This window comes from Pelophylax lessonae (genome assembly GCF_965119305.1).
Source record: "Pelophylax lessonae genome assembly, chromosome: 1".
Taxonomy (NCBI): Eukaryota; Metazoa; Chordata; class Amphibia; order Anura; family Ranidae; genus Pelophylax; species Pelophylax lessonae.
In genome coordinates, this window is record NC_138768.1 from 324,779,515 (window position 1) to 324,805,177 (window position 25,663).

Here is a 25,663-nt window from a genome sequence, read left to right on the forward strand (position 1 = left end):
ATTGGGGTGATCTGAGGTGTGAAGGTGCAGGAATTGGGGTGATCTGAGGTGTGAAGGTGCAGGAATTGGGGTGATCTGAGGTGTGATAGTGCAGGAATTGGGACTGATCTGAGGTGTGATGGTGCAGGAATTGGGGTGATCTGATTTGTGAAGGTGAAAAACTCACTTGATTTCTTACTATTATTCAAGCGGTTTACAGCAGTTACTTTATATGAAGCTGACAGTTGTTTTTTATGTATCTGTCATCAACCATCCCGACGAACGCCCCCCCCCCCCCCCCCCTCGCGGGCTGCTCAGTCCAAAATGCCCGGGCCTATTTTTTGTCCCAGTCCGGGCCTGCCTGTGTCTAATGCAGATTTTGCATTCCAATAGACTTGCATAGGTATGGAAAATCTACTTGAAGCAAGCAAAAGCCTCTCAACACAGCTTAGGGTTCATTCACACCAGCTGCTGCCTTGGTGAAGCATAAAGAGGAAGGGGTGTGGTTTGCAGATGACGGGGGGGGGGTCTTAAACAGGAAGGGGTGTGTTCTTGGCAGAAAGAGGCGGGTCTAATTTAAATTAGGGGGTGCACGAGTTTAGTTAGGCCTAGGGCAGCACAAAACCTAAATACACCACTGCATTGACTGCACGGACACAATATAAGAGATGGTCAGATACTGTGTGTCCATAATACAGGAGATGGTCAGAGTCTGTGCAAATATGGTACAGGAGATGGTCAGAGACTGTGCGGACACGATACAAAAGATGGTCAGAGATGGTGCGGACACGATACAGGAGATGATCAGAGACTGTGCGGCCATAATACAGGAGATTGTAGGAGAGTGTGTGAACACGATACAAGAGATGGTCAGAGACTGTGCAGCCATAATACAGGAGATGGTCAGAGACTGCGCGGACACGATACAAGAGATGGTCAGAGACTGTGTGGCTACAGTATAATACAGGAGATGGTCAGAGACTGTGCAGACATGGTGCAAGAGATGGTCAGAGACTGTGCAGACATGATACAAGAGATGGTCAGAGACTGTGCGGACATGATACAGGAGACGGTCAGAGACTGTGCAGATAGGACACAGGAGATAGTCAGAGACTGTGCAGATATAATACAGGAGATGGTCAGAGACTGTGCGGACATGGTACAAGAGATAGTCAGAGACTGTGCGTACATGATACAGGAGATGGTCAGAGAGTGTGCGGCCATGATACAGGAGATGGTCAGAGACTGCAGAGAATAGATGACAGAGCAGTAAGTTGAAGTGCCTACCCCATATCCATACTTCAGGTCTGTCCTAATACAGATTCAGTCTGCCCCAGCACACACTATACAGCTCCCATAGACAATGCTGTACAGAGACACTATGATAATGAGCAGCAATGACACAGCTCCCCTGTGTCCGGTCCTAGTCACCCCTGTCATCTCTGGTCTCACCCCTCCTCCCTGCTTTTTCATGCTTCTCACATAGTACAGGGAGCCAGGCACACGTGGTGGGTGGGGAGGAAGATGTCAGCAGAGCCAACATTTAATACAGGGAACAGGGCTCTGCAGTGTGAGGAAACCACTATTTGGCAGAGAGTGTGGTGGGCGTGATGCAGTGTCTAAGCAGCCATAAACAGTGGAAAGGGTGCCCAGGGAAGCCAGCTTTTGTTCGGACATGCGGACACTGATCAGGGGACCTTCCCTCCCACACACACAGAAAGGCAAATTAGGCAGCCACGAGGCCTCTCGCTAGTGGCACGGCGCTGCAGCGCACCTGAGTTTGGTGTGCCTGACTGATGTACCCTGTAGGCCGACGCCTACCTCGCCTATAGGTAGCTCCGGCCCTGCTTAAATGTAACCTCAGGGACACTTCCACATGATTTTAACATTCTTGTCATAGGTACATTCTCAGTCTCTCTTTCCACTTCTTACATAAATAGCAGCATGATAACCATGAGGTAGATATTATCCCACATATTTAGAGGGGTCAAAACAATGGCAAGGAGGAACAGTAGTCCTGAAATGGTTTTTGTTAGAAGGTATGCTCTGTAACCATTAAGTTAATTTGTGTAAATCCTCTTTTATGCTCACTAGATGAAATCAGGACACGTTGATAGTATTTTTAAGAAGTCATTGGGTCAAGTCATAGTTTGAGGCAGCAAATTCTCTTGGAAAACACAAATCATTTTCTTTTCATTCAACTGGAATTTAGTAGACAATTTCTGAAATTCTTCTTCTCCAAAAGTAAGTGTTTACTCAATGTTATCAGGACATTTTTTCAGTCAAACAACCAAGACAAGTTGGCAAGGGAAGATCATGTTCAGTGAGCAATCTACTCTCTATTGCAGCATTTAACCACTTTACGACTGCCCTCTGCAGATTTAGGGCTCTTTCACACGGCCGTTCAGTTTTTTGGCTCCGCTCCGGTCCTTTTTTTTATTTTCACGGAGTGGATGACACTTGTGTCATCCGCTCCGTATGTCCGCATATCATCCCATCCGTTTGCCAATGCTATATGGACATAATGTAAGTCTATGGGCATTGCGGATGTCAGTGGATGACACCGCTGACATCCGATTTTGCTTCCTTTCCGTTTTTTTAACGGAGGAAAAATAGGGTTCTGTTCCGTTCCAAAAAACGGAACAGAACTGGTAGGAAGAAAATCGGATGTCAGCGGATGGTCATCCGCTGACATCCGCAATGCCATAGACATTCATTATGTCCGTAAATCATCCGCAAAAAAATAGGATGATTTGCGGACATACGGAACGCCCGTGTGAAAGGGCCCTTACTGCTCTACGTCGCTTGCTCTCTGGAGGCTAGAGGGCGAGCCCGCCCCCAATCGTCAGTGGGGAAGCCTGCTCTGATTGCCGCCTGACACCGGCGATCTCCCCACGCTTAGAGAGAAGGGCGGTTGGCTGATGTAAAAACAGCCGTCCGTCCTTTTCCCTGCAATGATCACATCAGGATATGTGATCCTGCTATATAGGATCGCATGTCTCTGTGATCATCTCACATGCCCAACCCCCCCACAGTTAGACTCACTCCCCATGGCTTACATTTAACCCCTTGATCACCAACATTATTAACCCCTTCCTTGCCAATTATTACAGTAACAGTGCATATTTTAAGCATTGATTACTGTAGTAATGTCACTGGTTCCCCCAAAAGTGTCAAAAATGTCAGTTAGGGGGGGGGGGGGGGCGTGGCGTACGGCGCTAGAGATGGCCGCATAGTCCTGCAGCTCCGTCGGCCACTCGAGACTACAGCCTACACTGACCCCACGGAACGACCCTCTCACCTCTGTATACCTCCTGGTGGTGTCCCGGATGGCGAAGGGCAAGAAGGGAGCCCACAATTTCGCTCGGATGGACGGATTTCTCATATCCAGCGCCGCCGGTCCCAGGCATCCTGGCGCCAGCCCGCCCCAGCAACAACGGCCTCCGCGTGAGCGATCCCGCAGCCTCCCAGGGGATGGATCTCTGCCGCTCAGGCAAGTAGCAAATCCCGATAGCGGGAACTCCTCGGGCTCCTCGACCCCGCCATCCCCGACGATAGCGAGAAGTGCTCGCTATCTCTGAACACATTGGTGGCTGCCCATAATAGCCACTCTGAGGACATCTCCTGGTTGAAGGACAAAGTTGCGGACCTGGAGGACAGGTCTCGCAGGAATAACTTGAAGCTCAGGGGTGTCCCTGAGTCGGTGCTGCCGCAAAACTTAGAAAAGATGGCCAAGACCCTTTTTACTGCGCTGGTTCCATCTCTCTCAGTAGCTGAGCTTGAGAAAGACAGGATACACAGGATACCCAAGCCCAGCTTTATTGCCCAGGACCTGCCTCGGGATGTATTGCTTCGTGTCCATTTTTTTCAGACTAAAGGTAAATAGAGATGTATAGAACTGTTCGCCGGCGAACAGTTCCCGGCGAACTTCGCATGTTCGCGTTCGCCGCTGCGGGCGAACATATGCGATGTTCGGTCCGCCCCCCATAATACATCATTGAGGCAAACTTTGACCCTGAACCTCACAGTCAGCAGACACATTTCCAGCCAATCAGCATACCTCCCTCCCACACCCTCCCACCTCCTATAAATAAGCAAGGGCAGCATCCATCTTAGATCATTCTGAAGCAGTGTGTGTAGTGAGAGTAGGGAGAGAGCTGCTGCTGCTGCTGCTGTTAACCTAGGGACAGTTAGTCAGTGTTCCTGGTCTTGCAGTGTTCTTGGTCCACTACTGCTGTAAGGACAGCACCCCAAAAAGCCCTTCTAAGGGCTGGTATTTGTGTAATTTTTATATATATATATATATATATATATATATATATATATATATATATATATATATATATATATATATCTAGCGTCCCCAAAAGCCCTTTTAAGGGCTGGTAATTGAGTTGTTTCTTCTTATATATATATATATATCTATCTATCTAGTGTCCCCAAAAGCCCTTTTAAGGGCTGGTAATTGAGGTTTTTTTTTTTTATTTATATATATACATATATATATATTTAGCGTCCCCAAAAGCCCTTTTAAGGGCTGGTAACTGGTAATAGAGTTTTTCCTATATATATATATATATATATATATATATATATATATATATATATATATCTATTATACACTGCAGTTGCCTGCCCGCTGTGTGTGAGAGGCCACAGACCTATCACAGACTGTACTGTGTGCACACCACACTCATTTCGGGTGGCACAGGCACAGTACCTGGCATTTTAAAAAAATTTTTTTTTTTCCTCTGTCATAATTGCAGTGAGTGCTGTGTCAGGTCCACAGAGTGCACTGTACCCACTGCAGTGCACTGCCCACCACTGATATATATACGGTGGCACAGCATCTTGTTGCAATAAATTGAAAAAAAAAATATTTTTTATTATTGCAGTTGCCTGGGCTGCCAGTGACTGTCAGGTCCACAGAGTGTACTGTGCCCACTGCAGTGCCACTGTGTGCCCACCCACCACTGATATATAAGGTGGCACAGCAGCTTGCAAAGTAAAAAAAATATATATATTTTTTTTAAATTGCAGTTGCCTGGGTGCCAGTGACTGCTGTCAGGTCCACAGAGAGTGTACTATGCCACTGCCCACCCACCACTGATATATAAGGTGGCACAGCAGCTTGCAAAGTAAAAAAATATATATATTTTTTTAAATTGCAGTTGCCTGGGTGCCAGTGACTGCTGTCAGGTCCACAGAGAGTGTACTGTGCCACTGCCCACCCACCACTGATATATAAGGTGGCACAGCAGCTTGCAAAGTAAAAAAATATATATATATTTTTTAAATTGCAGTTGCCTGGGTGCCAGTGACTGCTGTCAGGTCCACAGAGAGTGTACTGTGCCACTGCCCACCCACCACTGATACATAAGGTGGCACAGCAGCTTGCAAAGTAAAAAAAAAATATATATATTTTTTAAATTGCAGTTGCCTGGGTGCCAGTGACTGCTGTCAGGTCCACAGAGAGTGTACTGTGCCACTGCCCACCCACCACTGATATATAAGGTGGCACAGCAGCTTGCAAAGTAAAAAAAAAATATATATATTTTTTAAATTGCAGTTGCCTGGGTGCCAGTGACTGCTGTCAGGTCCACAGAGAGTGTACTGTGCCACTGCCCACCCACCACTGATATATAAGGTGGCACAGCAGCTTGCACTCATAGTACAACAGTAACAACACATTAAAAAAAATGACAGGCAGAGGCAGGCCACCCCGCAAGGGCCGTCGTGGTCGTGGTGCTGTGATTTCCTTAGGCCCTAGAATAATGCCCAGTGTTCAGAGGCCACCACAGACCCTGAACTCAAAAAATTCTGAGGCCATAGTTGACTGGCTTACACAGGACACCCAATCATCTACAGCTTCCGCTCGGAACCTTAATGTACCATCCTCCTCCAGCTCAGCTTCGGGCACCTCTCAATTTACCACTCGCCAGCCCGCCGGCACCACCACCAACACTAGCACCACAGCTGCTTCACTTGATCCATCAGAGGAGTTATTTTCACATCAGTTGGAAGAAATAAGTGATGCGCAACTATTAGTGCCAGAGGATGTAGATAACGGGGATATGTCTCAGTCAGGCAGCATTATACACATGGACGTACATTGTGATGATGATGATGATGATGTTGTACCTGCTGCTGCTGCCTTTGCTGAGTTGTCAAGTGAAGCGGCTGATGATGACGATGTGTCTATGGATGTCACCTGGGTGCCTGCTCGAAGAGCAGAAGAAGAGGGGGAAAGTTCAGATGGGGAGACAGAGAGGAGGAGGAGACGAGTTGGAAGCAGGGGGAGGAGGTCATCGCAAGGAGCTAGTGGCACAGTCAGACAGCATGTAGATTCGGCACCCGGGGTCAGCCAGACAGGACGCCAATCAACGCAAGCTGTTGCCACCACCAGAATGCCGTCCTTGCAAAGCTCAGCAGTGTGGCATTTTTTTTGTGTGTCTGCCTCTGATATCAGCGATGCCATTTGTAACCTGTGCCAAAAGAAACTGAGTCGTGGGAAGTCCAACACCCACCTAGGTACAACTGCTTTGCGAAGGCACATGATCTCACATCACAAACGCCTATGGGATCAACACACGAGTAAAAGCAGCACACAAACTGAAAGCCACCATCCTCCTCCTGGTCCAGCATCTTCAGCCACGTCAACCACTGCTGTCCTCCATGCCCCCTTTCAACAACCCGCCCCTCCGCCTCTCACCTTCAGCAGTTCCTGCTCGTCACCTGCCCACAGTCAGGTGTCTGTCAAGGAAATGTTTGAGCGTAAGAAGCCAATCTCACAGAGTCACCCCCTTGCCCGGCGTCTGACAGCTGGCTTGTCGGAACTCTTAGCCCGCCAGCTTTTACCATACAAGCTGGTGGAGTCTGAGGCCTTCAAAAAATTTGTCGCTATTGGGACACCGCAGTGGAAGGTACCCGGCCGAAATTATTTTTCACAAAAGGCAATCCCCAACCTGTACTCTATTGTGGAAAAGGAAATCATGTCCCGTCTGGCACACAGTGTTGGGGCAAGGGTCCATCAGACCACTGATAGCTGGTCTGCAAAGCACGGTCAGGGCAGGTATATAACTTACACTGCGCATTGGGTAAACCTGCTGGCGGCTGCCAAGCATGGAATGCGTGGCTCTGCTGCAGAGGAGTTGGTGACACCGCCACGACTTGCAGGCAGGCCTGCTGCCACCTCCTCTACTCCTCCTACTCCATCCTCTTTGCTAACCTCCTCGGCTGAGTCCTCTTCTGCTGTTGCGTCTTGCTCCACACCAACTGCACCCCCCCAGCTCCCCAGGGGCTATTCCACATGCCGGATACGACAGTGTCACGCTGTCTTGGGGTTGACTTGCCTGAAAGCAGAGAGTCACACCGGACCAGCACTACTGTCCGCCCTGAACGCACAGGTGGATCAGTGGCTGACCCCGCACCAACTGGAGATCGGCAAAGTGGTGTGTGACAACGGCAGCAATTTGTTGGCGGCATTGAATTTGGGCAAGTTAACACATGTGCCGTGCATGGCACATGTGTTGAATCTGATTGTGCAACGTTTTGTGCAGAAGTACCCAGGCTTACAGGACGTCCTCAAGCAGGCCAGGAAGGTGTGTGGCCATTTCAGGCGTTCCTACACGGCCATGGCGCACTTTGCAGATATTCAGCGGCGAAACAACATGCCAGTGAGGCGCTTGATTTGCGACAGCCCGACACGTTGGAATTCAACACTGCTAATGTTCAACCGCCTGCTCCAACAAGAAAAAGCGGTCAACGAGTATTTGTATGACCGGGGTGCTAGGACAGCCTCTGCGGAGCTGGGTATTTTTTTGCCACGTTACTGGACGCTCATGCGCAATGCCTGTAGGCTCATGCGTCCTTTTGAGGAGGTGACAAACCTAGTGAGTCGCACCGAAGGCACCATCAGCGACATCATCCCATATGTTTTTTTCCTGGAGCGTGCCCTACGAAGAGTGCTGGATCAGGCCGTAGATGAGCGTGAAGAGGAAGAGGAAGAGTTGTGGTCACCATCACCACCACCAGAAACAGCCTTACCATCGATTGCTGGACCTGCGGCAACACTGGAAGAGGAGTGTGAGGAAGAGGAGTCAGAGGAGGAATGTGGCTTTGAGGAGGAGAAACACCAACCACAGCAGGCATCCCAGGGTGCTCGTTGTCACCTATCTGGTACCCGTGGTGTTGTACGTGGCTGGGGGGAAGAACACACCTTCAATGACATCAGTGAGGATGAGGAATTGGACATGAGTAGCTCGGCATCCAACCTTGTGCAAATGGGGTCTTTCATGCTGTCATGCCTGTTGAGGGACCCTCGTATAAAAAGGCTGAAGGAGAACGACCTGTACTGGGTGGCCACACTACTAGACCCCCGGTATAAGCAGAAAGTCTGTGATATGTTACCCAATTACCGGCAGTCGCAAAGGATGCAGCAGCTACAAAATAAGTTAAAAAGTATGCTTTACACAGCATATAAGGGTGATGTCACAGCACAACGGGAATCTAACAGGGGAAGAGGTGAAAGTAATTCTCCTCCTACCACCACAACCACGCCGGCAAGGACAGGACGCTTTACAGACGTCTTGTTGATGGAGGACATGCGGAGCTTTTTTAGTCCTATGCATCGCCACAGCCCTTCGGGGTCCACCCTCAGAGAACGACTCGACCGACAGGTAGCAGACTACCTTGCCTTAACTGCAGATATCGACACTCTGAGGAGCGATGAACCCCTTGACTACTGGGTGTGCAGGCTTGACCTGTGGCCTGAGCTATCCCAATTTGCCATTGAACTTCTGGCCTGCCCTGCTTCAAGTGTGCTGTCAGAAAGGACCTTCAGCGCAGCAGGAGGTATTGTCACTGAGAAGAGAAGTCGCCTAGGTCAAAAAAGTCTTGATTACCTCACGTTTATTAAGATGAATGAGGCATGGATCCCGAAGGGACTGACAGTGGGGGATGCATTTGACTAAAAAAGGCCTGGTGATGACTGAGATGCCTTGGCCTAAAAATGGTCCACACGCTGCTGTATATAATCATTCTCTGCATGCCGGATGACTTACGTGACGTCTCCGCCACCAACTACGGTTCAAGCCGCAATTTTTTAGTGCACTTTCTGCCTTAAAACCTCAATATTTCAGGCCGCTGCTACAGCAGCAGCTGCAACAATACCTGCTTTTTCATGCATGTGTACATGCCTAATTTTTCTGGCCTCTGGTGCTACACTGTGGCTGCAAAAAAACAAAAAACAAAAAAAAAGGCACATACATGTGTCAATTCCCCTTCGTGATCGTTACCTTGTCGTGGTGAAGGGGCTTGCGTATCACAATGAAGCGATCACCTCTAGGATTGTGTTGGCACACCCCAGATGATAAGGTCGTTGCTTCATTGTGTACAGACCAAAAGCGATCCGCAGGATAATTTTTCATAGAAAAAACATTCATTTTCTTTCATTCTTTCTGCGGAGCTGGGTATTTTTTGGCTGCGTTACTGAATGCTCATGAACAATGGCTGTAGGCTCATGCGTCCTTTTGTGGAGGTGACAACCCTGGTGGTCAGTCGAACCCAAGGCAACATCATCAACCTCATCCCATATGCGTTTTTTCTGGAGCGTGCCCTGCGAAGAGTACTGGATCAGGCTGTAGATGAGCATGAAGAGGAAGAGTTGTGGTCCCCATCACCACCAGAAGCAGCCTTGTCGTTGTCAATTGCTGGACCTGTGGCAACGCAGAGAGAGGAGTCTGAAGAAGAGAAGTCAGAGGAGGATGTTGGCTTTGAGGAGGTGGAATACCAGCCACAGCAGGCGTCCCAGGGGGCTTGTTGTCACCTTTCGGGGACCCTTGGTGTTGTACGTGGCTGGGTGGAGGAAGAGACCTTCAATGATGTCAGTGAGGACAAGGAACGGGACATGGCTAGCTGGTATCCAACCTTGTGCAAATGGGGAGTTTGCGGTTGTGCAAATGGACTGACTGACTGTTAAACGGGGAGTTTGGTCTGTCAGAGTTTGGTCTGTCACTGTGAAGCGGGCGACGGGCGTAACCCTTACACTACTTGACCGATAAAACATCATACCTGATCGTATTCACACACTGGATGTTTTAGTGCTGGTTTACACTGCCGCTACCACTAAAGTAGCGTCGCTTCCAGTGCGACTTTGGCGCGACTTAGCGCGACTTTGGCGCGACCTCATCGCGAGGCGACTTTTTATTGGGCCAATCACAATATCATGTTTTGTGACCGTCACCTAATTTCCTTTTCCTGTTTTTTGTTTTACATATTTCCCCATGTGTGCAGTGTTGTCTGTGTCATAGCTCAACTGATAGGCATGTTTGCCTTGGCATATCATATTTCAGCTTGCCAGAAAGAAAAAAAGACAGCTGGAAAGACACTGCATTAGTTTTCTACTAAAAATTATAAGAAAAATGCTGTTTTTTTGGGGTTCTGGACATACTACAGAGCTGAAACTTGACAGGTACACTTTTTAGACCCCCCAGACACTAAATACAAAAAATGACATGCCTGCCTAAAAAAATGCCCGATAAATGCCTGCAAGAAAAAAAGCCAGCCGCAGAGAAGCCATATTCCTGAAAATATAAGAAAAATGCTGTTTTTTAGGGGTTCTGGACATGCTACAGAGCTGAAACTTGACAGGTACACTTTTTAGACCCCCCAGACACTAAATACAAAACATGACATGCCTGCCTAAAAAAATGCCCGCTAAATGCCTGCAAGAGAAAAAGCCAGCCGCAGAGAAGCCGTATTCCTGAAAATATAAGAAAAATGCTGTTTTTTAGGGGTTCTGGACATGCTACAGAGCTGAAACTTGACAGGTACACTTTTTAGACCCCCCAGACACTAAATACAAAAAATGACATGCCTGCCTAAAAAAATGCCCGCTAAATGCCTGCAAGAGAAAAAGCCAGCCGCAGAGAAGCTGTATTCCTGAAAATATAAGAAAAATGCTGTTTTTTAGGGGTTCTGGACATGCTACAGAGCTGAAACTTGACAGGTACACTTTTTAGACCCCCCAGATGCTAAATCCAAAGAAATTTTTTATTTTTATTTTTTTTTAATTTTTCCAATAATTGGCTCTCTATCAAAAAATTATAAGAACTTTTTTTTGCGTGATCCCTCTCCGGCATGCCACAATCCAGGTGTTAGTCCCCTTGAAACAACTTTTCCATCACTATTGTGGCCAGAAAGAGTCCCTGTGTGTTTTAAAATTCGCCTGCCTATTGAAGTCTATGGCGGTTAGCCCGGTTCGCCGGTTCGCGAACATTTCCCGATGTTCGCGTTCGCCGTTCGCGAACGGCGAATTTTAGGTTCGCGACATCACTAAAGGTAAAGTGCTTATGGCATCCAGGAAGTTGCAATCCCTGCCGGGAGAGTACCCTCAACTTCAGATTCTTCCCGATTTGTCCAGGCACACCTTACAGAAGCGAAGGAATCTGGCCACGGTGACTAAGGCCCTCCGTAATCACCACATTCCACACAAGTGGAAACATCCGGCCTTCCTGTCCATAACGCACAATGGGTCTACAGTCACCATCTCTACCATGGAGGAAGGACTGGCTCTGTTGCAACGCTGGAACATCATCCCGGACTCGTCCCCTCGACCCTCTACGGCTCCTTCACCGACGCCCGTCCCCAGTGAATGGCAAGTAGCATCACGCAAACGCTCCAACTCAGCGCAACGTTCGTTTGGAGGTGATAGTGTCTTCCCACAGTCTCCACTTTAGTCTCAGGCCTAGGATGACCCTAATCCTCCTGGCCCCTCGTTACCTGTTACAGGCTCCTCCTGCTTTTGGACTTTTTTTTATGGTTCGGGCTCTGCCTGTTGCCCCTGTTCCTTTCCCTTCCTCCCCTTGTTCCTGCTCCGACGTTGGATTGTTTTTTGCTTAACTGATCACCTCGTTGATTCCAGTGCTCCTCATCATGCTGCACCCTGAACTCTGTTACTTTGCTCTCACCCAGCTTGACCGTTCCCCCCTGAGCCACCCACCATGACCATTAAACTGCTCTCTCTGAATGTTAACGGATTTAATCACCCTGTCAAGCGCCACTCTTTGTGGACTGAACTGTGCACCAGTCGAGCTGATGTAGTTGCCCTGCAAGAGACTCATTTTAAGGCCGCCCAGCCGCCGCGGTTCTCCCATAGGAACTTTCCACATCTTTTTTTTGCCAACGCTCCGGAGAAGAAGCGGGGAGTCTTGGTGGCGATCAGGGACACTGTGGCCTTCACCCTTAAGGGTCAGACCAGGGATCCGGATGGTCGATTCCTAATCCTGCAGGGGGACTTCAACTCTCTTCCTATGACTCTTGTGGTAGTGTATGCTCCGAATAGTCATCAGAAGAGGTTTCTCTTGAGACTGCTTCGGCAGGTGACTGCTAATGTGTATGGTAATCTGGTACTGTGTGGGGATTTTAATACGGTGGTCGACCCAGGGCTTGACACCTCAGTGCCCGCCCGGGGGCGACAATTCTCTTTGCAATCCCTCCTCCACAGGGAACAACTCTACGATGTCTGGAGGTGCCAGCATGGCTCGGAAAGGGACTACTCCCACTACTCCTCCAGACATCGTTCCTATGCACGTATTGATATGTTTTTGACGGACCTCCCTTTACTGGGTAAGGTCTCCTCCTTGGCTGTCAGAAGCATCACATGGTCTGACCATGCGGCTGTGGAGATGGTCTTGGAGGAGGGCGGACCCAGAGAACGGACTTCCATTTGGCGATGTGACACCAAAGTCCTTCAGGACACAAGGACAGGCAAGGTTATAGGGGATCAATTGTTGGAGTTCTTTCACATAAACGCTCCTTCGGTTTCGGACCCCTGGTCACTGTGGGGGGCGCACAAGGCTTTCATTCGTGGGGTGTGCATCCAGCAAACGGCCAGGTTGCGCAGGGCTTACAACCAGAGGCTAACGGATCTCCTTAAGGAAATTAGGGAGTTGGAGACCATCCACAAGCGAGGCCCTACCGACACAGTGACTAGGGATCTGACCCGCAGGCGTGAGTCCCTTAAATCCCACCTTCTGGAACGTTATGATCGCCACCTCAAAAGCCTTAGACTTTGCTACTATGCTCATGCTAACAGGGCGGGTAAGGTCCTAGCTGCCCGGGTCAAACAACGGCGGGCGTCTGCCCGCATTTCCCACCTTACGCACCATGCCTCCAAAACTAAACTCACGCACCCGAAGGACATCGCAAATGAGTTTGCGAAGTTCTATGGTTCTCTCTACAACCTGTCCCAAGACTCCTCCACCACCCAACCCAGTACTGAAGCCATCCAGAGCTTTCTGGCTAAGCTGTCCCTCCCCTCCCTATCTGAAACCCAACTTAGTACCCTTTCGGCTCCGATAACGGTACCGGAGGTGTCTAGGGTAATCCAATCCCTTCCTACTGGCAAGTCTCCGGGCCCGGATGGATTGGGCAACGACTACTATAAACTCCACAACCATACCCTCAGCCCGTTCCTTGCTCAGGTCTTCAATAAGGCGATGTCGACATCCACCTTTCCGCGGGAAATGCTGGGTGCCTACATCACTACCATCCCCAAGCCAGGAAAGGATCCTAGCCTCCCAGCTAATTACAGGCCCATCTCTCTACTGAATAGCGACACCAAAATATATGCTAAAATCTTGGCTGCCCGCTTACAGACCGTCCTCCCGTACCTTATCAAACATGATCAAATGGGGTTTATGCCAGGCAGACAGACGTCGGATGCCACCAGGCGTATTATTGACCTGGTGCATCTCGCTGAGAGTTCTCATACCCCTTCTCTGCTCCTCACATTGGACGCAGAGAAGGCGTTTGATAGAGTAAATTGGCTCTATATGCGGATGACCTTGGAGAAGTTCGGTAGAATCTGTCTGCTCTGTTGGCACTCTATTCCTGCCCTTCGGCCCAGGTTCTCGCTTCGGGCGTTGCCTCGGCCCCGTTCATCATTTCCAATGGCACCTGCCAGGGCTGTCCTCTCTCTCCAGCGATTTTCAATCTGATGATTGAGCCGCTGGCGGAGGCCATTCGTTCTGACGACGGGGTCGAGGGGTTCCGAATGGGAGACACCGTCCACAAGGTTAACCTGTTTGCGGATGACGTTGTGGTTGTCCTGACAAACCCGGTCCGGTCCTTACCGGCGGTTCACAGGATACTGCTGGCCTTTTGGGAGATTTCCTACCACAAGGTCAATGCCTCTAAATCCCTAATACTCAACATGGGAATTGACCCGAAGGTAGCTGCCCTCCTCCAACTGAACTATCCCTACCAATGGACAGGGGATCAAATCCCATATCTAGGGGTGCGAGTTACCCCGAGTATAGCTAGACTCCTCCCTGCTAACCTAGACCCCTTGCTTAAGAAAATCAATAAAGAGATGGGGGACATGGCTAAGACTGACATTTCCTGGGGCGGTCGGATGGCCGCCTATAAGATGATGATCCTGCCACAAATACTCTACATCTTTAGGGTGATTCCCATCCCCTTCCCCAGGAAATACATGGTTGCCCTATCCTGTAGCTTACGTAACTTTATCTGGTACGGGAAGAGGGCCAGAGTCGCTACATCCCTGTTAATTCAGCCCAAGGCTTTGGGAGGCGCCAAGCTCCCGGATCTCTCGACGTATTACTGGTCCACTAGATTGGATCAACTGAGGGCTTGGTTTGACCCTGGGAACTGCTTCCCCTGGAAGTCTCTGGAGGGTCACATGGCGCCTATCAAAAATGTCAGTTAGGGGTCCGATCTGTCCGCCACAATGTCGCAGTCCCGCAAAAAAACGCAGATCGCCGCCATTACTAGTAAAAAAACCAATAAAAATTACATAAATCTTTCCCGTAGTTAGTAGACGCAATAACTTTTGCTCAAACCAATCAAAATACGCTTATTGCGATTTTTTTTTACCAAAAATATGTAGCAGAAAACAGGTTGGCCTAAAATGTTAAAAAATTTAGATTTTTAAATTTTTTTAGGGGGAATGTTATATGGCAGAATGTAAAAAATATTGTGTTTTTTTTTTTTTTCAAAATTGTCGCTATTTTTTTGTTTATAGCGCAAAAAATAAAAATCACACAGGTAATAAAATACCACCAAACGAAAGCTCTATTTGTGGTACAAAAAGGGATGTCAATTTTATTTGGGTACAGCGTCACACGGCCGCGCAATTGTCAGTTAAATAGACTCAGTGCCGAATCACAAAATAGGGCCTGCTCATAAAGCAGGAAAATCTTCCGGTCTTAAAGTGGCTAAAGTGATACTAAACACAGACCACTTACTATCCTTTTTCTGTTCTAGTAATATAATTTAGGCTCCGTTCCCACTAGTGAGACTTGTCATGTGACTTTGGACGTATAAAGTCGCATGACAAGTCGCACCCCATTGATTTCAATAGCACCCATTCAAATCTCTGCAACTTGAAGTTGCAGCAACTTGGAAAAGGTTCCTGCACTACTTTCTTGAGACTTTCTTGCTATTTGAGTGCCAGAGAGTGCAAAATAGCATGTAAGTCACATGAAACTTACATTCCAATTTTGCATTTAAAATCACGCAAATTTAGAATCACACTAGTGGGAACAGAGTCCAAATCATGCTAGTGTTATTTTTAAAAAATGAAACCTCCAAGTACCTGTATGGATTTGCGGTATACAGCGTCACATGATGCTCATGAATAGCTTGCCCGAGTGCAGTGAAACATCCTAGGAAGAGCAGAGAGTGCCTTGATTAGGGTATGACCGATGCCCACTCCTGTTCTTACCATAAACCACCCACCTTCTAATCCTCTAAACAAATGATACTGACAACGACTTTGGATAAAATTGTGGCCTGTTAGGCCATTTTATTAACAACCAATTTAAAACATTGTAAACAGTAAACCAATAAATACTCCAGTACACATAAGAGAATCAGGGGTTGTTGGTCTTGGGAGGCACCAAAAATCCAATTCAAAAATGGTATCAGTATCCAAGAAACCCAACGGTCCCCAGCCGCGAAACACCAGCTCAGGAACAACCCACTTTTCCACTGATACCCTTTGTTAACACATCCCGGTTAAACCCCTATTAACCGGGATACACTATAGGGCTCCATACCGTAGATGGGTCACCCTATGCACTGACCAAAAAACCTGTTACCGCCTCCAAAGACCCCCAACCGCCAACCACAAAAACAGCATCCCAAAACTCCAAATCCGAATCGACATCCTCCACGTGCACAGTCCGAAATCCCAAACTCAAGGGCAGGAGGGCGGGGATTCCTCCTTCTTCTTTGCTGCTCCACACGATTCTGCTTGGCCCCAAAGCAGCCCCACCCAGTGTTACCACCCCTGAGCCCCCACCCAACCTGGCCTAATCCAATCCTTTACTGGCACCACCAGCCACAGCCCACCTGTTAACCCTATCCTGCCTCCTTCTCCTGTGTCCCCTATCAACCCTATCATGAGGCCCTGCGCCTATTTTTTTTTTTGCTCCGGGCCTGACTTGATTAGGGTATGACCGATGCCCACTCCTGTTCTTACCATAAACCACCCACCTTCTAATCCTCTAAACAAATGATACTGACAACGACTTTGGATAAAATTGTGGCCTGTTAGGCCATTTTATTAACAACCAATTTAAAACATTGTAAACAGTAAACCAATAAATACTCCAGTACACATAAGAGAATCAGGGGTTGTTGGTCTTGGGAGGCACCAAAAATCCAATTCAAAAATGGTATCAGTATCCAAGAAACCCAACGGTCCCCAGCCGCGAAACACCAGCTCAGGAACAACCCACTTTTCCACTGATACCCTTTGTTAACACATCCCGGTTAAACCCCTATTAACCGGGATACACTATAGGGCTCCATACCGTAGATGGGTCACCTTATGCACTGACCAAAAAACCTGTTACCGCCTCCAAAGACCCCCAACCGCCACAGCACACAGGTGTGACACCTTACACCTGTGAGCCCTGCCACACTCGCAGAGCCCGTTGAACTCCATCCTGAATCCCAAGAGTCCACAAGTCGGTACCAACCGCATTCAGATGCACACCGTCACCCCGCAAATAACGCCACGTATCCACCTCCAGCTCCCCATGCCTGACTACCACACCCCCATTACGGCAAACAAAACGGCCAACCGCCTTGTTCACCTTAATCTGGGCTTTGTTCAGACTCGCAGCGGACCTGGCAAAACGCCATGAGGTCCGACCCACAATGTCCGACCAAACTATAACCATGTCGGGAAAGGAGGTGCGCAGTCTGAGAAAATCAAACTTGATATCTCGTATGAGCAGGCGCATGGAACGGACCCCCAGATCGTTGCCCCCTGCATGCAGCACCAGGACGCCCGGGGCCCAGTCCAACCGAGCAAAACGATGCACTTCCGGGAGGACCTTGCACCAGATCAAACCCGGCACGCCAATCCAGCGGACAACAGCCTCCTCCCGAGAAAAACCCAATTGGCGCCCGTTGGGCCGCACTTCAGCCCTCCTGGCCCCCCAGAACACATATGAATGCCCCACGATCCATATCAGGCACGCAGCTCCCTCTGTAATGAAACAGCAAGAAAACATGACAAACAGGACACACCACAGAGCCCCCCCGACGTACCACAAATCACAACAAATGAGGACGAACGTACAACTTGAAACGGTTAGACTCCCACCTACCAATACGCCGCAACACTGAGTCATCAACACCCCACCTGGCAGCCTCCGTAGCCGCCCCGATGCGGAAGGAGTGCGAAGAATAATCCCCGGTCTTGTAGCCCAACACAGCTAAACACCTGCTCAACACCGCCCTGAACTGAAACCTGGACACGGACGAGCCGTCCAGGTGCACCAAGAAAGACCCCCCAACCGGGGGGGCGCGCCCCCAGAAACTCCCGTACCACCGCCACTGGGCAGAGGGGGGAACCCCACCCTATACAAACGAACATACGTACCTCTACCTGCCTGGTCGGTCTTGGACCTCCGAAGAAAAATCACAACCGCAGAAGCGGAGCAACTCACCTCTCCCACCAAAAGGCCCCCAGGAACCTTCCTATTAGCACTCACCAATTCTCCAATGCGGAACGCCCCAAAAAAGGCCAAAACAAAGGCCGTCTTGAACAACAACGCCTCATACGGAGAGGAGCAGGAGCTGCCCACCTGCCGTGCCAACTCCCCCAACATTTCGAACGATATCGGGCGGCGGCCATCCGGCCGACGCGAACCCCGCCTATAACCCTTCAAAGCCTGGCGGACCACAAAGTCCTTTGTAAAGTCCGGAAGGCCGCAAATCTTAAACAGGAAGGCCAAGGCCGCCGGCTTGCGGCCGACGGCCGACGGCCGACGCCGACACCCCCCGCTCAAAATTCACGCACAGAAAATACAGCACAAGGGACGGAGAAAGCATACTCACCGCATCCGATCCAGCCCAATCCAGAAGGACCGACCACTCCCTCCACACCTTGGAATACGCAGCCCACGTGACATCACTCAGCGACCTTCGGAGCAAACCAGCGGCGACCCCGACACAATGTGCCACAGATCCGTCGGGCAAGGCTCCCCATGGCGTTCCGCCTCCGGCGCCAACTCCCGAACCCGGACCTGCTGAAACCGAGACAAAGCGTCAGCCACCGAATTCTCCACCCCGGGCAAGTGAACAGCATATAAGAAAACATTCAACTGCAGACAACGCAAGACCAAGTGGCGCAACAACCTGATAACCGGCGCAGACGAACCGGAAAGCCGATTGATAACCTGCACCACGCCCATGTTATCACAATGCAGACGGACCTTCTTGTCCCTGAACTCAGCCCCCCACAGCTCCACTGCCACCACCACCGGAAAAAGTTCCAACAGAACCAAATTTCGCAACAACCCAGCCTCGCTCCATGCTGCCGGCCACTGCTCCGCACACCACCGGCCACCGAGGAAGGCGCCAAAGCCCGTAGAGCCAGCCGCATCCGTATACAACTCCAGATCGCAGCTGCTGACCGGGCCTCGTTGCCAAAGCGACCGCCCGTTGAATGACGTCAAGAAGACATGCCAAACCCGCAGATCATCCACATGTTCCGCAGACAACGTAACGAAGTGGTGCGGCGACCGCACCCCAGCCGTGGCAGCCGACAGACGCCGGCTGAAAACCCGGCCCATCGGCATGATCCAGCTTCCCAAGGAGCGACTGCAGTCGCCTAAGCTGTACCTTCCGCTTCCCCACCAGCAAGCAAATTTCAGACTTAAGATCCAGCAGCTTGTCGCCGGGCAAGCGACATTCCATGGCCTCGGAATCAATTATGATCCCCAAAAAACTAATCACCGTCTTAGGGCCCTCCGTCTTATCGGCCGCCAACGGAATGCCAAAGCGCTCCGCCACGTGTTGCACCGTGGCCAGCAGAACCCCGCACAAAGTGGACGAAGGAGGGCCCACACACAAGAAGTCATCCAGATAGTGGATGACCGAATTGACCCCCGCCACATCACGCACAACCCATTCCACGAACGAGCTGAACTGCTCAAAGAAAGCGCACGAGATCGAACAGTCCATGGGCAAGCACAAGTCCACGTAGAAGGAACCCAGCCACTGGCAGCCCAACAGATGAAAACTTTGGGGATGGACGGGAAGCAGCCGAAAAGCGGCCTCGATGTCCGTCTTCGCCGGCAGCGCACCCCGCCCATACTGACGCACCCAAAATATGGCCGCATCGAAAGAAGTGTAAGACACCGCACAGGCCTCAGGATCAATGCCGTCATTAACCGACCCCCCCTTGGGAAAGGACAAGTGATGAATCAAGCGGAACTTGCCAGATTCCTTCTTGGGCACCAATCCCAGAGGGGAGACCACCAAGTCGGCCAAAGGGGGCCGAAGAAAAGGACCCGCCATGCGGCCCAACGCAACCTCCTTCGCCAGCTTGTCCGACACCACCCCGGGGTTAAGCCGGGTCGACCGCAAATTGTCCGCCACCGGGGGAACGGCGGACATGGCGCAAGGAATAACGAAACCCCCCGAGAACCCGGCCTCCAGCAAACGAGCAGCCGCCCGATCCGGATACCTACTTAGAAAAGGACGCATCCTTTCCACCATCACCGGCGTCCTCCCTCTTCTGCTGAGCATCTCCGGACCGCGACTTGCCTTGCTTAAAGCAACGGGAGAGGGGGTGCGCACCCCCACAGCCGGAGCACTCGTGCTTAAAGCGGCACGAGGACCCGAACTTGCAAGTCCCTTCGTTAAATTGCCAACAAAACCCCCGACGTTTTGCGGCCGGCTGTCCCAGGGTACCCGGACTTCCGGCCGTCCCTGGAAAAAAGGAAGACGACGCCCGCGCCGACGTCATGAGGCGCATCCATAGACTGATGTCCATATGATCCCAACGCAGCGCAGGGCGGACCGCCTTGCGCTGGCGGAATTGCTCGTCATACCGAAGCCAAGCAACCCCGCCATAAACCCGGTACGCCTCGCCAATGGCGTCCAAATAACAGAATAAGGCGGAGCAATGCTCCGGCCGCTTCTCACCCACCACGCTCGCAAAGATGGCGAACGCCTGCAGCCAGTTGCTAAACGTGCGTGGAATCAACCTGTAGCGCCGCCGCTCCTCATCCTCCTCCTTGGATTCCTCCGGCTTCACCCGATCCAAGTTGAACTTCTCCAACGGAAGCAGCGTGAAGATCTCCACGTATTCCTCCTTCCAAATCTTCTCCCTGACCTCGGGCTTGAGGTGCGCCCCCAAGGGCCCCTCAAAGCAAACATATACTACACATTTTGCCGCATCCGCGAGCCGAACCGCATCCGCATCCTTACCTGTGGACTTGGGATCCGCAGCCTTGTCCCCCACCGCCTGCGCGGGCGGCGTCACGACCGGCGCAGAGACCGGCACCTCCGTGGCGGAAGCCGCCGCCCCCAATACACCTGAGGCCGCTCCCGCCTGCGCCGAGCGAGCGGCCGCCCCCTGTCCCCAAGCCGCGGTCGGAGAACCGCCGCCCGAACCCCCTTCAAAGCGCTGCACCAAAGATCGCAGCCCCGCCAGCAAGCCCTCCAGCCCGGCCCCGGCGCCCGTTACCGCAGACCCCGCAGCCCCCCGCGGGGCGGAGGGGACCCCCGACCCCAACGGCATACCCTCGGACCCCCCCCGGCCAGGCCCAGCCCCCGACCCCCCGGACAACGCCTGCAACACTGACAACAAAGAAGATTGCACATTGAAAGACTCACCAGGCCGGGCAGGGCTAGGCCCCACCGCCGCAGATCCGGCATCCCCCGCAGGCACAGGAACAGGCACCTCACCGACATCCGAGCCCGACAGCTCCCCATCCGATCGCTCCTCCAGACCGACCCGATCCTCCACCGGAGCAGGAACAGCAAGCACAGAGGGGGCTGACCGACTGCCATCCCCCCCTGCCGCAGACAAGCCGACCTTCCAGCCTCGGCGCGCCTGGGCCGCTTCTCGCTAGGCCCCAATCCACAGCCATCCACATCCGACTCTTCAGGCTCCACCCCCGACCGGGATGCCCACAGACTCAAGCCACCAGCCGCTCCACCCGACTGGCTGGTGGCCGCCAACGGCCCTCTCCCACGCCGAGCCGCCCCGACCGATCGGTCCTCACCAGTCGGGGCGGCCGCTGAGCCTGATGTGATCCGACGAGCGGGTGGGGCCGGAGAGGAAGAACGGGCAGGGCCCCGCCCGGACGTGCTCCGCCGAAGAGGGGGATTCCTCCCAGCCGCACTGCCGGCCCTGGCAGGAGAGCGCCGGGCCGGCGAGCCTGGAGGGTCCACAGGGGGGCTCCCGGAACGGCGCTCAGCACGAGGGGACACTGGCGGGCTGTAACGCTCCGGAGGCCGTGACCTCCGAGCGCGGGAACGCCCGTCCTCCGCTGCCGCAGGCTCCCCGCCAAGCATAGAGGAGACCTGCGCATGCAGCCAGGAGGAGCCGCGCAAAGCGGCAGCCTCCCTAAGCCTCCCCAGCAACAAGTCCAAGTCAGCCATATTCAGCCAAGTAAGGGGCAGCACAGCGGATTCCTCCTTCTTCTTTGCTGCTCCACACGATTCTGCTTGGCCCCAAAGCAGCCCCACCCAGTGTTACCACCCCTGAGCCCCTACCCAACCTGGCCTAATCCAATCCTTTACCGGCACCACCAGCCACAGCCCACCTGTTAACCCTATCCTGCCTCCTTCTCCTGTGTCCCCTATCAACCCTATCATGAGGCCCTGCGCCTATTTTTTTTTTGCTCCGGGCCTGACTGAACTGTCCACTGTGTCCACACAGCACTGATTGGTGCTGTGCCGTTTACATGAAAAAAAAAAAAAAAGCTTTCATACTACACAATCAAAATACACTTTACTTATTACCTGTTTGTGTAAAATGATCATTCAAATGCATATGTGAAATCAATTAAGGCCCCTTACACATGGGTTGGGCTCTGATGGAGTCCACCTGCTCAGCTGGGAATCTAGCCACTGATTTGCACTGAGCAGGTGGATGGCTGCTCTATGTCTGCTCCACTTATGTACAGCGGACACAGACAAACCCTGCTTTCCTCTAAGGGCGGTCGAATATAAACGGACCGTCTGTCCATTTACACCCCACTGCCATTTGATTTGATCCACCAGACAGATAGGGAACGGATCCCAATCCGTCTGTTTTTAGCAAACAGGATCAGATCGGATGTTGCCAGGTGTGAACGCTCTATGGAGGGACTGGAGGGTCTGATCGGGTCCATCTGAAAAACTGACATTATCCTTGGGCAGAAACATAGTGTGGGCAGAATTACACGTTACTGCTAATCACGCTTTTACTTTGTTTTTCCAATCACTGTCTCTGTCAGGAATCAGCAGCAGAGATAGCCAAATCTGCATAGCTATACTCAGTAAACTGGGACCAGACCACATATATTTAAAGTAAGATGTATCTACAGTGAAACCAAAATCCATCTAAACACCAGCGAACAACAAACATAGAGATATACGTGAACAAAATAACTAACTAAAAAACCTAACATTGAAGAACTTGCAAAAGCAGTACAACAACGCGTCGGGGAGCACACCTGACCAGGGAACTCACAACAGTCAGAGCAGAGAGTCCCTGGAAGCAGAATGCAGCCTGGCTGGTCCAACCCAAAGGGAGATTGCTCCAGTATAGATGTAGGCCCTAAGCTTTCCCTCCTCCTCTGGAACCTCTCCCTGACACTAGTACTGTCCCTGACAGACGGGTATGTTGCCCCTGCACTAGCCAACTCGCAAAAGCATGCCAAAACTCAGAGGAAGGTACTTAAAAAGACTCTGTGTGACCTAAGGTGGCCACCAGGGTCACCTGTATGCAACATAGCCAACTGGAACAGTGCCCCAGGGGACTGAGGGAATCATAGAGAAATCTGTTATCCTGACTTCCTCGTCCAGTTGCATTGCTGTCCGGGATGAGTGCTACCTGAAGTGGAGAATGTAGACTGCACCAGCCTCCAAGTTGGCAGTATCTGGCAGCAAGCAAAACACTGAAGTAAGAGGGAAATCTAGAAGAGGGGCTAAATACCCTCCCAGCAGGTAGGACCAGATGGAACTTATTACGGAGATCTGCTGGCTGCTGGAAGACCCCCACTGGTGGACACCGAAACTACAACCATCTCCTCTGGGAAGCACAGATAGTACTGCCTATCCAACTATCAGTGTAGCCTCATCAGTGCCTCCTCATTGGTGTCCATCAGTGCCACCTCATCAGTGTCCATCAATGCAGACTATCAGTGCCCATCAGTGCAGTCTATTAGTGCAGCCTCATCAGTGTACATCAATGAAGAAGCATGACTTATTTGAAAAAATGTTATAACAGAAACAAAGAAGATTTTTTCATTTATTTAGCAAAAAAAAAAAAAAAAGAAAACCAAGTGGTGATTAAATACCACTAAAAGAAACCTCTCTGTCTGAAAAAAAAATGTTAAAAATTGGATATGGGTGCAGTGTTGCATAACCGTGCAATTGTCATTTAACCACTTAAGCCCCGGAAGATTTTACCCCCTTCCTGACCAGGGGGTATTTTGCGATTCGGCACTGCGTGACTTTAACGGACAATTGCGCGGTCGTGCGACGCTGTACCTAAACGAATTTGGCGTCCTTTTTTTCCCACAAACAGAGCTTTCTTTTGGTGGTATTTGATCACCTGTGCGATTTTTTGATCACGCGCTATAAACAAAAAAAGAGCGTCAATTTTGCAAAAATAGCAATATTTTTCAAATTTTTTTATATGAAATTCCCCCCCAAAAAAATCAAAATTTTTTAACATTTTCGGCCAATTTGTTTTATGCTACCTATGTTTAGTAAAAAAAATCGCAAAAAGCGTATTTTGATTGGTTTGCGCAAAAGATATCGCGTTTACTAACAAAGGGAAAGATTTTTGTCATTTTTTTTTTTTTTTTTTTTTAACGCGTAATGGCGGTGATCTGCGATATTTTTTGCGGTACTGCGACATTGGGGCGGACAGATCGGACCCTTGACTGACATTTGTGACACTTTTGGGGGTCCCAGTGACATTTCTACAGTAATCAGTGCTATACATATGCACTGTTACTGTAAAAATACACTGGTAGTGAAGGGGTTAACTTTATTTGGGAGGGAGGGGCTGTGTGTGTCCCTAGGGGCGTGTTTTCTACTGTGATTGGCTGTGGCTTCAGCTGTAAGGACACTGATCAACGGATCTACATACTAGATCCATGTGATCAGTGTTTTTACAGCGAGGAGAATGACAGGTGGCTTGTTTACACAAGCTGCCTGACATTCTCCTTCTCCCCCGCCGATCGCCGAGTGACCGGCGGACATCGGGTCCGCTGTTCACACGCGCGGGGGGGTCCGTGACCACGCAGGAGCGCGCCTCCGGCGGCGCGCGCTCGCTCCCTAGACCCTCACAGGCAAGCGACGTAGACCTACGTTAGTTTGCCTGTGAGGGGCTGACCGCCGACGTAGATAGTCGTGCGGCGGTCGGCAAGTGGTTAAAGTGTGACAGCACTGAAAGCTGAAAATTGGTCTGAGCAGGAAGGGGGTAAAAGTGCCCAGTATTGAAGTGGTTAACATTTTACAAAAATGCACACTATATATTACCCCACTGGGGCAAATGGTGTGGGTAGGCTATTATCTTAAAAAGGTGAATGTAACCTTTAAGGGTTTATTCACACAGCAGTGAAAACGGAAAATTTATATCAAATACTTACCGTAATTTTCCTTTCCTGATGGACTCCATGGCAGCATACGTTTGGGTAGTTCCGCCTCCACTCCTACCCTATAGGACCCCACTCCCATAAATCCTTGCTCCCTTTCAGCATCCGTGTTCTGTAACTAGCCTACTCAGGAACTGGGAGGGGACTCCTGCTGCCATGGAGTCCATCAGGAAAGGAAAATTACGGTAAGTATTTGATATAAATTTTCCGTTTTCCTGACAGACTCCATGGCAGCATACGTTTGGGAAATAACTCGCCAAAACACAATTGGGTGGGCAGATGCTGATAAATTTTAATTAACATCTGCAACAGATAACACTTGAGCACCAAAACCAACAGAAGAAAGAGCCGCCGGCTCAACACAATAATGTGACATAAATGTATGAATGGACGACCAAGACGCTGCTCTGCAGACCACATCCGGAGCGACATGTCTTGAAGCTGCCCATGAAGTAGTGACACCACGAGTAGAATGCGCAGTCACCGCTTTAGGAGGAACCAAGCCTTTCTCTCTATAAGCCCACTGAATCGCCTCT

The 25,663-nt window shown here is 50.6% G+C and overlaps 1 protein-coding gene across 1 annotated transcript; it reads right to left on the minus strand.

The window, feature by feature from the left end:
* Window positions 1-17,571: 17,571 nt before the first annotated feature.
* LOC309545559 (uncharacterized protein) lies at window positions 17,572-18,128 on the minus strand (the record flags this gene model as incomplete). Its single annotated transcript, XM_082244769.1, has 2 exons — window positions 17,572-17,760; window positions 18,012-18,128. The coding sequence occupies 2 exons, from the start codon at window positions 18,126-18,128 to the stop codon at window positions 17,572-17,574; spliced, it is 306 nt and encodes a 101-aa protein (XP_082100895.1).
* Window positions 18,129-25,663: the final 7,535 nt, after the last annotated feature.